Raw genomic sequence first — 13,524 nt, 5'->3', positions numbered from 1 at the left:
TCCTGGAGTGTGAAATAAAGTGGGCTTTAGGAAGCACTACTTATGAAAAAAGCTAGTGGAAGTGATGCAATTCCAGCTGAGCTATTTCAGATCCTAAAAGATGATGCTCTTAAAGTGCTGCACTCAATATGCCAGCAAATTTGGAAAACTCAGCAGTGGCCACAGGACTAGAAAAGTTTAGTTTTCATTCCAAATTCAGAGAAGGGCAATGCCAAAGAATGTTCATACTATCACACAATTACACTCATTCTGCATGCTACAAAGCTTATGCTCAATCCCCCAAGCTAGGCGTCAGCAGTACATGAACCAAGAACATCCAGATGTACAAGCTGGATACAGAAAAGGCAAATGAACCAAAGATCAAATTGCCAACATCCACTGGATCATAGAAAAAGCAAAAGAATTCCAGAAAAACATCTACTTCTGCTTCACTGACAAAGCTTTAGGATAGACTTTGACTGTGTGGATCACACAAACTGTGGGAAATTCTTCAAGAGATGGGAATACCGGATCACTTTATCTGTCTTCAGAGAAACTTGTATGTGGGTCAAAAGTAACAGTTAGAACCTTACATGGAACAACTGACTGGTTCAAAACTGGGGAAGGAGTCCATCAAGGCTGTATATTGTCACCCTGCTTATTTAACTTATATGCAGAGTACATCATGAGAAATGCTAAGTTGGATGACTCACAAGCTAGAATCAAGATGCTGGGAGAAATATCAACAACATCAGATATGTAGATAACATCACCCTTATGGCAGAAAGCAAAGAAGAATTAAAGAGCCTCTTGAAAGTGAAAGAAGAGTGAAAAAACTGGCTTAAAAACTCAATATTCAAAAAAATGAAGATCATGGCATCTGGTACCATCACTTCATGGCAAATAGAAAGGGAAAAGTGGAAGCAGTGACAGATTTTATATTCTTGGGCTCCAAAATCACTGCAGATGGTGACTGCAGCCATGAAATTAAAAGACTCTTGTTCCTTGGAAGAAAACCTATGACAAATCTAGACAGCAAATTAAAAGACAAAGACATCACTTTGCTGACAAAGGTCTGTATGGTCAAAGCTATGGTTTTTCCAGTACTCATGCACGGATGTGAGAGTTAGACTATAGAAAACTGAGTGCCAAAGAATCGATGATTTGGAACTGTGGTGCTGGAAAAGATTCTTGAGAGTCCCTTGGATGGCAAGGAGATCCAACCAGACCATCCTAAAGGAGATCAGTCCTGAAAATTTATTGGAAGGACTGATGCTGAAGCTGAAGCTCCAATACTTGGCAAAGCTGGGAAGACCCTGACCTTTTCATCATAGGGGTCTGGAATGTAAAAGTAGAAAGTCAAGAGATACCTGGAATAACAGGCAAGTTCGGCCTTGGAGTACAAAATGAAGCAGGCAAAGGCTAACAGAGTTTTGCCAAGAGAACACACTGCTCATAGCAAATACCCTCTTTCAACAACACAAGAGACGATACCACCAGATGGTCAATACCGAAATCAGATTGATTATATTCTTTGCAGCTGAAAATGAAGAAGCTCTATATAGTCAGCAAAAACAAGACTGTGAACTGACTGTGGCTCAGATCATGAACTCCTTATTGCAAAATTCAGACTTAAACTGAAGAAAGCACAGAAAACCATTAGACCATTCAGGTATGACCTAAATCAAATCCCTTACAATTATTCAGAGGAAGTGACAAATATATTTAAGGGATTATATCTAATAGAGGGCCAGAAGAACCATGGATGGAGGTTCTTAACATTGTACAGGAGGTGGTAAGCAAAACTATCCCCAAGAGAAAGAAATGCAAAAAGGCACAATGGTTGTCTGAGGAGGCCTTACAAAGAGCTGAGAAAAGAAGAGAAGCGAAAGGCAAAGGAGAAAAAGAAACATATATCCATCTGAATGCAGAGTTCCAAAGAACAGGAAGGACAGATAAGAAAGTCTTCTTAAGTGATCAATGCAAACAAATAGAGAAAAACTATAGAATGGGAAAGACTAGAGATCTCTTCAAGAAATTAGAGATACCAAGGGAACATTTCATGCAAAGATGGGCACCTAAAGGACAGAAATGGTAGGGACCTAACAGAAGCAGAAGATATTAAGAAGAGATGGCAAGAATACACAGAAGAAATACACAAAAGAGATCTTCGTGACCCGATAACCACGATGGCATGATCACCCACCTAGAGCCAGACATCCTGGAGTGCAAAGTCAAGTGGGCCTTAGGAAGCATCACTACGAACAAAGCTAGTGGAGGTGATGGAATTCCAGCTGAACTATTTCAAATCCTAAAAGATGATGCTGCACTCAATATGTCAGCAAATTTGGAAAACTCAGCTGTGGCCATAAGACTGGAAAAGGTCAGTTTTCATTCCAATCTCAAAGAAAGGTAATGGCAAAGAATGTTCAAACTGCCACACAATTGCACTCATCCCACACGCTAGTAAAGTAATGCTCAAAATTCTCCTCAACAGTACATGAACCAAGAACTTTCAGATGTTCAAGCTGGATTTAGAAAAGGCAGAGGAACCAGAGATCAAATTGCCAGAATCCACTGGATCACAGAAAAAGCAAGAGAATTCCAGAAAAACATCTACTTCTGCCTCATTGACTATGCTAAAGCCTTTGACTGTGTGGAACACAACAAACTGTGGGAAATTCTTCAAGAGATGGGAATACCAGACCACCTGACCTGCCTCTGAGAAATTTGCATGCAGGTCAAGAAGCAACAGTTAGAACTGGACATGGAACAACAGACTGGTTCGAAATTGGGAAAGGAGTATGTCAAGGCTGTATATTGTCACCCTGCTTATTTAACTTATATGCAGAGTACCTCATGCGAAATGCAGGGCTGGATGAAGCACAAGCGGGCATCAAGATTGGTGGGAGAAATATCAATAACCTCATATATGCAGATGACATCACCCTTATGGCAGAAAGCAAAGAGGAATTAAACAGCCTCTTGATGAAAGTGAAAGAAAAGAGCGAAAAAAACTGGCTTAAAACTCAACATTCAAAAAACTAAGATCATGGCATCTGGTCCCATCACTTCATGGCAAATAGATGAGGAAACAATGAAAATAGTGAGAGACTTTATTTCTTGGGCTCCAAAATCACTGCAGATGGTGACTGCAGCCATGAAATTAAAAGACGCTTGCTCCTTGGAAGAAAAGCTATGACCAACCTAGACAGCAAATTAAAAAGCAGAGACATTGCTTTGCTGACAAAGGTACGTATAGTCAAAGCTATGGTTTTTCCAGTAGTCAGGTATGGATGTGAGAGCTGGACCATAAAGAAAGTTGAGCACTGAAGAATTGATGTTTCTGAACTGTGGTGTTGGAGAAGACTCTTGAGAATCCCTTGGACAGCAAGGAGATCAAACCAGTTAATGCTAAAGAAAATCAGTCCTGAAAATTCATTGGAAGGACTGATGCTAAAGCTGAAACTCCAATACTTTGGCTACCTGATGCAAAGAACTGACTCATTGGAAAAGACCCTGATGCTGGAAAAGATTAAAGGCAGGAAGAGAAGGGGATGACAGAGGATGAGATGGTTGGATGGCATCACCAACTCGATTGGACATTAGTTCGAGTAAACTCCAGGTTTAGTGATGGACAGGGAGGCCTGGCATGCCGTGGTCCATGGGGTCGCAAAGAGTTGGACATGACTGAGCAACTAAACTGAACTGATGCTGGGAAAGACTTAATGCAAAAGGAGAAAAGGGCAGCAGAGCATGAGATGGTTAGATAGTATCACCAACTCAATGGACATTAATCTGAGCAAACTTCAGGAGATAGTGACGGACATGGAAGACTGGCGCGCTGCAGTCCATGGGATCTCAAAGTGTTGGACATGACTTAGCAACTGAACAACAACTCATGATAATATATACACTGAATATTTCTTTAACCAAAAATTCTGACATAACTATGTTGGGAGAAATGCAGGAAGGGAGGATATGTGTTGGGGGAAGAAGGACTCATAGGGAAGCTGGTAAGTGTGTGCAATCTTTATCTTATACAATAGGAAGTCAAAAGATAATTTCTAAATTGGAACATCAGATAATCATGGTAATTATAAGCATATGACTAAGATATCTGGTGGGATATAAATGTCAGAATTAAAAGATAAAAGAGCTGAAAACAGGTGTCTCTGAGGAGCAATAGCCTAAAGTGAGAAGGTAGGGACAGACCTTATGTACTATTTAACTTATGTGCAGTTATTAATTTGGTATAAGTAAAAATCAAAATTAAAATGTATAGATATTCTCAGACCTACTGAATCAAAATCTCAGGTAAATCCAGCCCAATTTTTTTTTAGACCTGATCAACTGTTTCTGATGCAATCTATGGACCATCAGCGGAGAAGGCAATGGCACCCCACGCCAGTACTCTTGCCTGGAAAATCCCATGGACGGAAGAGCCTGGTAGGCTGCAGTCCATGGGGTCGCTAAGAGTCAGACACGACTGAGCGACTTCACTTTCACTTTTCACTTTCGTGCCTTGGAGAAGGAAATGGCAACCCACTCCAGTGTTCTTGCCTGGAGAATCCCAGGGACGGGGAAGCCTGGTGGGCTGCCGTCTATGGGGTCGCACAGAGTCGGACATGACTGAAGCGACTTAGCAGCAGCAGCAGCAGCATGGACCATCAGAGACCTATGTGACTAAAGACAAAATAATGAATCTAGCATTCCACTCTGATTTAATTAGCATGGCATACAACTTGGGGATCAGGAGTTTAGAAAGCTCTCTGGGAGATTTCAATGTACAGCAAACTCTGGAACCACTGCAGTGATGCAAGACACAACGGTAATCTACACCACAATTAGGCACAAATGACCACAACTCCCTTTCACAGAACTTTCTCAAGTTGGAAATACATGAAAGTTTTTGTGTTAAGATAAAATGTATTATTTTCCTTAACAGATATAACAGCCCTTTAATCAGTAGTCTTCAGAAAGGATTTATATTGTCAAAAAGGTTTTTTTAACAATTTTTTTCAACATTTCAGCTTAGGTTATTGTATACAATCACTGCTATACACTTATCTATTACATGTAACAGAGCATTGAAATTACCTCCGAGGCATCACAGTATTCAGAACCATCCAGAGTTTATTGACTGTTTGAAGAATTCGCCGTGGAACCCCTGAATTCAACAGCTGATTCATATTGGATGTTAATACTTCTGCATATGGTATAAGTTCACTGGCAGAAAGTAGAGTCAAGTGTTCTAGAATCTGCATCACTTGTGTGTGACTTACTGGGACAGCTGAAAATGCTAAAAGGAAAACTGCCGTCACAATCTAATTACCACATAGCTTACCAAATGGAAAGCAAATATTGTTCTATCACACTATAGGCCAAACAAATCAAGAAAGCAATATTGCTTTAAAGAAAGTAAAACATTCAGTCCTAGCCATAGTCGTGGGCACACTTAAAATTAGGCCCTTAAGAAAAATTCATGTTAAAGTGCAGTTATTTCATAAAGAACAACAACAACAAAAAATCTCATCCGAAAAATCACAGTAGTGACAGTGACAGAAAGACAATGATTTGCACTGATTATTGGCTGACCACGAAACATACCCAAGTATTGCTTTTGGTATTAACATTCATTTGAAAAATTCAAATTTCTTGACACCTTCCTTCAGGTAGCCCTTTATGGGCTGTAAGCAGCTGTTAATAAAAAAAAATCTAGAACTGCGATCCTTCAATAGAATAGTTACTAAGCACTTTTGGCTACTGAGCATTTGAAACGTGGCTAATATAAACTGAGATGTGCTGTAAGTTTAAACACACAGACTTAGTACGGAAAACCAGTAAAATATCTAACAGTTTTTATATTGATTACATGATGAAATGATAATACATTAGATATACTTGGTTATGTAAAATAATTATTTAAATTAATTTTGCCTGTTTTTTTTTAACTCTTTGAATGTGGCAAATTATATAGAAAGTTTAAAATTATGTGTAGTTCACATCCTATTTCTATTTGACAGTGCTAACCTAGAACATTATCCATTAACAGCAAATACATTGTTTTCTATTCTGTGGCACTTATTTTTTTATATATACTTATTCATTTTTAATTGATTGATGATTGTTTTGCAATACTGGTTTTCTGTCATACATCCACATCATGGCACTTATTTCTGACTGGTTTTAAGAACTTCCTAAACCATATGACCTGTTTATTGATGTAATGTAGACCCTATGAGGAGACAGATGCAAGCATGTCAGAAAAAAAAAGGGGTTAAAAATCCTTACACTCAAAGAGAATTACTTTATATAGTCACCAAAACACTGCTCTATCTCCTGGAAAATTCTGCATGATTCTAAGATTTCAATGGGGCTAACACCTCTTTGTACTACTAAAGGGGTAAAAGGAGTGATCAGTTTACTGTACCTTCTTGAAGCTGTTTAGGAGAGTGGTTTTTGGCATTATTAGTCAGAAGCATTCTCCTTAACAGGGCGTCCGTCCCTGTGATTTCCTCTTCACAGATCCAATCATCCACGATGCATAAATGTGGGTAATTGGTTGCAAGGAGACGAAGTAAAGCAGAATGCAACCCTTGAAAATGTACAAGATGTCAATCGGATTCTTCATTCTTAAACATCAAACTGTCTTTCCTCTTTCGCCTTTCCCGTTCATTTTCTACCAGCCAGAGGAATCTGCACTTCTTATGCATGCACACTACAGTCTGAGAACTTCTATTCAGTACTTGAGTCAGGGACTTTGCTTAAATCAAGATCCCCATTTGAACGGATACACAGGAAGCTGGAAACCACTACTTTTATCGAAAGTTCTCAAGCTCTCTTCCAACCTATTCCAGCATAAAAGTAGCAGTAGCTCAAGAGTTGAGTAGGGAGGAAAAAAAGAGAAGGGAAAAAAAGGTTCATTTGGGAAAGATCACATATGGTTTGAAAAAGGCCTCACTCAGAAATTCTGATAGACTTCTACAAGAGAACACATCCTCTCCTCCAACCCAGTTGAGAATCATTGCTATACATGGGTAAAATTAAAGTTGCCCAACTTGAGTGCCTAAATGTACACTTTATGTACATTTTCTCATTTCACCCTAACATTCCTACAAGGTAAGCAGCATTGTCTCTGTTCTACTGTAAGGAAATAGGCTGAAAGATATTTATATTAATAATGTTCCTAAAGTCACACAGCTGTGTAAGCCAACCCAAGCAGTACTGATGATACCCACAAGAGGGTGCAATTGTTTTCTTTTAAGAAGGGTTAGGAAGCTCAAAGCATTGGGACCTTTCTAAACTTGCTTACAGCACAGCTTGACTACTCATTATTATTATTATTGTATAACATCAGCAATGAAAAACAAATGATGATAATGCCTATTTACACAGATGAAGTACTATGTTATTTACCTAATAAATGTTGTTACTATACAATTATCATCATCTCCCAGTTGCGAGAGCCAGCAATAAGAGTATCAGCAGTAATAAAAGTACTTTAGATTTGATCACCCACTTAATATGCAACTTAGATCAAGTCAAACCACTGCTTAGCCCCCAAAGGGATAAGTATCTACTGCCTTTCCCATAGAAACTGCTTAAAATAAATGTTTCTGTGAAAAAGACACGGTAACAATCACAAGTGGTATTATTTTAAAGTTTAAATGCACAAATATATGTATAGTCAGGAAGATCACAAAAACGACTGCTTGTAATAGTACAAATTAGTCTACATTACATAATCCCTTTATTAGTTGCAACATTAGTTACCAAATGCTGCAAAATATAACATCACTTCTCTGAAAAGAGATTATGCAAAGATATAAATAAATGCAGACATCTGGCTAAAGAAGACCAAAGAAAGTTCATGTTCACCCTTGAAATCAACCATAATAAAGACAGAAAAAGAAAATCTGAGCTTCAAAGAAACAAATCAAAGAGAAAAAAAATCCATACATTCAAACATTATAAAAAGCTGTTAACTTAAGAAAAAAAATTGAATTTCAAAAAATATTACTATATTTCTACTTGACAGTTTTACAGTAAAAGTATTATAGTAATTTCATGCTTTGGCATGTTATGTAGCAATTAAAAACAATAATGTAGATCTACATGTAGCGACATGATAAGATCTCCAAGACTCCAACAGAAGAAAGCAAGTCAAGAAGAAATACAGTATGATAGCATTTAGAGCTCAAAAAAAGATTTTTGTACTTGTGTGTGTTTCTATTAGCTTCAACCACATGAAACTGCATTTTCAGAGGTCAAAAATAGTTGAATAGTTGTAATCTCTTATGGTTCAACCTGTAGCAAAGAATATGTGAAACCACATACCAAAAGGAAATAGCTGGGGCCTCGGGGGTGGGAAATAGTTTTCAGGGAGTAAGACAGCAAGGAAAGTAAAGAGAAATTCACTCTTAAATTGAATGTTTAGCTTTGAGCACCTATTACACTTTGTAATCTTACATATAGTAGGTATTTTTTACCTATTGTATAACATATGGAACTCTGCTCAATGTTATGTGCCAGCCTGGATAAGAGGGGCATTCAGGGGAGAATGGACACATGTGTATGTATGGCTGAGTCCCTTCACTGTTCAAATGAGAATATCACACTGTTAATTGGCTATACCCCAATACAAAATGTTTTGGTGCTAAAAAAAATAAAATAAAAATTAAATTTTAAAAAAAGTAGGTATTTTTTACCAATAAACATTACCAGTAAAAAGCAAAGAAAACAAATACCTCCCAACTCCTGCTGAAGTCCTTGAGCCTGTCGAATAAGGAATTTGATAGGAATCTGATCCATTAAAGAAGATGAATATGATTTGGGTTTTCTTTGCATGGCAGCTGTCAGTCAAAAATAAGAAATGTAAGATACAACGTTAGAAACAACATAAATCTTAACCTTCAACACAAATGGGAACAAATACACTGTCAAATTACTCTTAGTTCACTTAATCTGTAAATATAGCTCATAAAAGATGAAGAGTCACACCAAAGCAGTGAATACATATGACGAGCAAGAACATACTTCAGGGCAAGGTCTGGAAAATGCCCTGAAACTGAAACCAGTGGGAAGGAAAATCATGAGTGAGAGAAGCCACCTGCAGAAGTGTCCTACTCTTGAAAAAATAGAAGAGAAACTCCCCAAACCTAATTAGGAGACAAATGCAGTCATGACCACATGGCTTAAAGCTTGATGATGCCAACAGCCTTAATCATATTATCTATTAGTGGTGACTGACTCTGTATGAATGACTTTCTTCTCTTACAACTTCTACCTTCAACTAAGTCCATCTTTTTTTTTTTTTTTTAAGCAAATCCACCTTAATTTCTATTCTTTTTCTGCTATCCTAATTCAATACCTACTCATCATTTATTTAAATAACTACTGTGGTTCAATTTTCAATTTTCCAGACTCCAATTCCTCTTCTTTTTGAACCATCCTTCACGTTGGTGCCATAGTCTTCTTATTTAAATTCAGATTTGGCCAGATAATGTGTCTCTGGATCCAAGCTCAAATATCTGGATCCATGGATTTCCAGACCCCCAGGGTAAAGGTCCTTGCCAGTCAACACTTTCTGTCTCATCTCCACCATATGCTATCTGCCTGACACCCTTATCTTATTCCAAGCTGCTTTGCATGTACAACAGAACTTATGAGCATCTCAACCAGGTTGTCCATAGTTTGAAAAACTATATCCAGTATACTTATTCTTTTCCAAATACAAACCACATAATGTAAAGCTCAACAAATTTTTATTGATTGAAGTTAAGAAGTATATGAGTGCAAGCGTTACAATAAAGGTTGAGAATCATTGTCTAAATATACAATACACCTCTTGATTAGACATGATACCCCTTGCAAGTCAGTGAATTAGCATTCCAGTTTTCTACACCAATCTTTTATGAACTGGGTAAGAATGTACCTCAAAACACAATTTAAAAAAACACAGCTTCCAGTACAATCAAATTCTGGTTCCAACACCATCCAAACTGGAAAGGAAGAAGTATTTGCAGATATGGCATTATACAGAAAATCTTAAAGATTCTATCAAAAAACTGTTAGAACTAAAAAAAAAAAAGTGGTAAAAATGACAAATATTTCAGCCCATAAATGTGTAAATGACTCTCATGCAAATGCTGAGGTGAAAGAATACTTGGGGCTTCCATAGTAAGATGAGGGGCCAACATTCAAGGAACACCTTACGGGGTATGCCTTTGTGCCATACACTGTAAAGCTCAACAAATTTTTGAAGGAAAAGAAAGCGAAGGCGCTCAGTCGTGTCCAACTCTGTGTGACCCCATGGACCATAGCCTACCAGGCTCCTCCGTCCATGGGATTTTCCAGGCAAGAGTACCAGAGTGGGTTGCCATTTCCTTCTCCAAATAATTTCCTAAAGAACGAAGTAGAGTTGGCTGGTAAAAGAGTGGCTGAGGAAGCTTTTCTGGACATCAAAGTTCCGTCAAGGTAACAAGAATTAAGAAAAGAAAAGAAAAAAGGAAAAAATACTGTGAAAACTAATAAATTCAGTAGGGTTGCAAGATATAAAATTAAATACACAAAAATCTCTTGCATTTCTATAGACCAGTAACAATCAGAAACAAAAGTTACATTGCCCTTAGCTTCTGTAACATTTTAATCCTGAAAACATTCCTATGGAAACCTAATTCATTTATGAAATTAGTGTAAACTAAAGCCAGGAAAAAAAGAAGAGAAAAAAGGCCTATTTCACTTGCTTAAACACAGATGGGAAAAAATCATATTAAAAAAAAAAAGAAAAATCAAATCTAGCTCCATGCTAAAAGAATAATATACCCAGAGCAAGTAGGGCCCACTCCAGAAATACAGATATCAATCATACAACAAATTCTATAAATAGACCAAATTATCTCAGTAACTGCTGAAAAAGTATTCCCTTGATAAAGTTTTTTAAAATGGTACTCTAAGAAATTCAGAGCCTGACTAACCCAAAGTAAACGTCTATACCTTCCTGGTGGCTCAGATGGTAAAGCGTGTGCCTGCAATGCAGGAGACCTGGGTTCGATCCCTGGGTCGGGAAGGTCCCCTGGAGAAGGATATGGCAACCCACTCCAGTATTCTTGCCTGGAAAATTTCATGGACAGAGGAGCCTGGTAGGCTACAGCCCATGGGGTCCCAAAGAGTTGGACACAACTGAGCAACTTCACTTTAAGAAAAAATTATACAAAGTATATACAAAGTTTAATTGACATAGAAAAATAATTTGAATAAATTCACACATTTAAAAAATGTATTAAGTGATTACTCTGTATCAAGTAATATTCTAAATGAGTAAGTAAGTGAAAGTCACTCAGTCCTGTCCAACTCATTGACATAGTAGCAAAAAAAGATAAAAATTGGCCTTCATGAATCTCACATTTTAATAATTTAAAGGAAAAATTATTTCAAGGAATTCCCTGGCAGTCCAGTGGTTAGGACTCAGGGCTTTTACTGCTGGGAAGATGGGTTTGATTCCAGGTTAGGGAACTATGATCTTGCAAGCTGCACAGCTGACCCAAAATAAGTCTTCAAAAAAATTATTTCATATTCCTAGCTAGATGAATATGAATATTTCATATTCATAGCTAGAAAGACTTTTGTTGTAAAGATGTATTCTTTCTAAATTAATTCTGCTGCTAAGTTGCTTCAGTCGTGTCTGACTCTGTGCGACCCCATGGACTGCAGCCCACCAGGCTCCGCCATCCCTGGGATTCTCCAGGCAAGAACACTGGAGTGGGTTGCCATTTCCTTCTCCAATGCATGAAAGTGAAAAGTGAAAGTGAAGTTGCTCAGTCGTGTCCAACTTAGCGACCCCATGGACTGCAGCCTACCAGGCTCCTTCGTCCATGGAGTTTTCCAGGCAAGAGTATTGGAGTGGGGTGCCATTGCCTTCTCCGAAATTAATTCTAGCGTAACATAATTCTAACCAAAATCCAAATATAATTTTCTTCTATGGAATTTTACAAAATCTTAGAGTTCATGTGCAAGATTATATACGTGAAAATGGACAGAAATATTGAACAAGAACAATAATTGTGAAAGGGACTGGAAATGCCTAACCAAAAAAAAAAAAAAAAACAGACATAGGTTTGTAATAAAACTTCAATATACATCAGAGCAACTTTCCAAATTAATAGGAAAATGACAGGTTATTCGCTTTGTGATGTTGACAAATAACCAATTATTTAAAAACAACAACAACAAGTAGGGGCTTCCTTGGTGGCTCAATGGTAAAGAATCTACCTGCCAATGCAGGAGACAAGGGTTTGATCCCCAATCCAGGAAGATCACAATGCCACGGAGCAACTAAGCCTGTGCACAACTACTGAACCCAAGTCCCCTGGAGCCCCATGCTCCGCAATAAGAGAAGCCAAAACAATGAGAAACCCTCACACTGCAACTACAGAGTAGCTCCTGCTCGTCACAAGAGAAAAAGCCCACGCAGCAATGAAGACTCAGCACAACCAAACATAAATAAATAAATGCATAAAATGAAAAAAAAATTTTAAACTGAATCTGTATCCACGTATGTGTGCTCAGTCACGTCCAACTCTTTGCGACCTCACGGATTGTAGCCTGCCAGGCGTGTCTGTCCATGGCATTCTCCAGGCAAGAGTACTAGAGAGAGTTGCCGTGCCCTCCCCCCAGGGGATCTTTCCCACCCAAAGACTGAAACCTGTATGGGTAGGCAGATTCTTTACCACTGGGCCACCTGGGAAGCCAGTCTGTATCCCATACTTGATAACTTCATGAATCTTACATTTTAATAATTTTAAAAGAAAAAAATATTTCAGGGAATTCCCTGGTGGTCCAGTAGTTAGGACTCAGGGCTTTTACTGCTGGGAGGTGGACATACATAAATTAATTAAAGGCATATGTAAATTTTAAAAATGAAATAATATCCTAAAAGAAAATGTAAGTGATTAGTCATATAATGTTAGTACCTTACTTTCAAAGCGTCTCCTCTCCTCAGAATTCTATAATCAAAATATACCATAAACAAATGATAACACCCAACTGCTATCATTGTGAATGCAAAAAAATTGGTACTCACATCCTATACAAATGTCTTATACATATGTCTTCTACAAAATGTCTGTAATGGTAAAAACTATCTGGAAAACAGTATGACAATTCATTTTTTAAACACTGGAATTCAAAAATCTTTGATTTAGTAGTTCTGTCCTAAAGAAATAAATAATTATATCTGTATACAGAGTTAGCTCTAAGGATATTCATTCCGCCAGTCTCTATAATGGCAAAATGTAGAAACAATCTCCAATAATAAGGTATTTTTAAGTAATGGTACACATTTATGAAGAAATATTATACAGCTATTAAAAATCATGTTTCAAAAAATGTACTGTAATAGGCCAAATGCTTAAAGTGTAGTCTTAAGTAAAAGGGTAGATTAAAAACTTATGATTCCAAACTTTATGAAGGTTATCACACATACAAAGACTGAAGGGTTTTTTTCCCTAGCAAAATTCTATGGTGATTATCTCTGGGCAGTAG

At 37.6% G+C, this 13,524-nt stretch overlaps 1 protein-coding gene across 7 annotated transcripts in view; it reads right to left on the bottom strand.

Moving 5' to 3' along the window:
* INTS2 (integrator complex subunit 2) overlaps positions 1-13,524 on the bottom strand; it is a 58,016-nt gene that overhangs the window by 14,520 nt on the left and 29,972 nt on the right. For 4 of the 7 annotated variants that reach the window (XM_027519777.1, XM_027519778.1, XM_027519775.1 and 1 more), the window contains exons 16-18: positions 8,730-8,834; positions 6,413-6,577; positions 5,080-5,293 (exon numbers count right to left, since the gene is read on the bottom strand). In XM_027519777.1, the coding sequence (XP_027375578.1) occupies positions 5,080-5,293; positions 6,413-6,577; positions 8,730-8,834 (484 nt within the window). The remainder of the gene's footprint in view (positions 1-5,079; positions 5,294-6,412; positions 6,578-8,729; positions 8,835-13,524) is intronic. The other 3 variants (XM_027519779.1, XM_027519776.1, XM_027519774.1) reach the window with 1 other exon arrangement.

Source organism: Bos indicus x Bos taurus, chromosome 19 (genome assembly GCF_003369695.1).
Source record: "Bos indicus x Bos taurus breed Angus x Brahman F1 hybrid chromosome 19, Bos_hybrid_MaternalHap_v2.0, whole genome shotgun sequence".
NCBI classification, from domain to species: Eukaryota; Metazoa; Chordata; class Mammalia; order Artiodactyla; family Bovidae; genus Bos; species Bos indicus x Bos taurus.
This window is presented reverse-complemented; position numbering and strand designations above follow the sequence as displayed.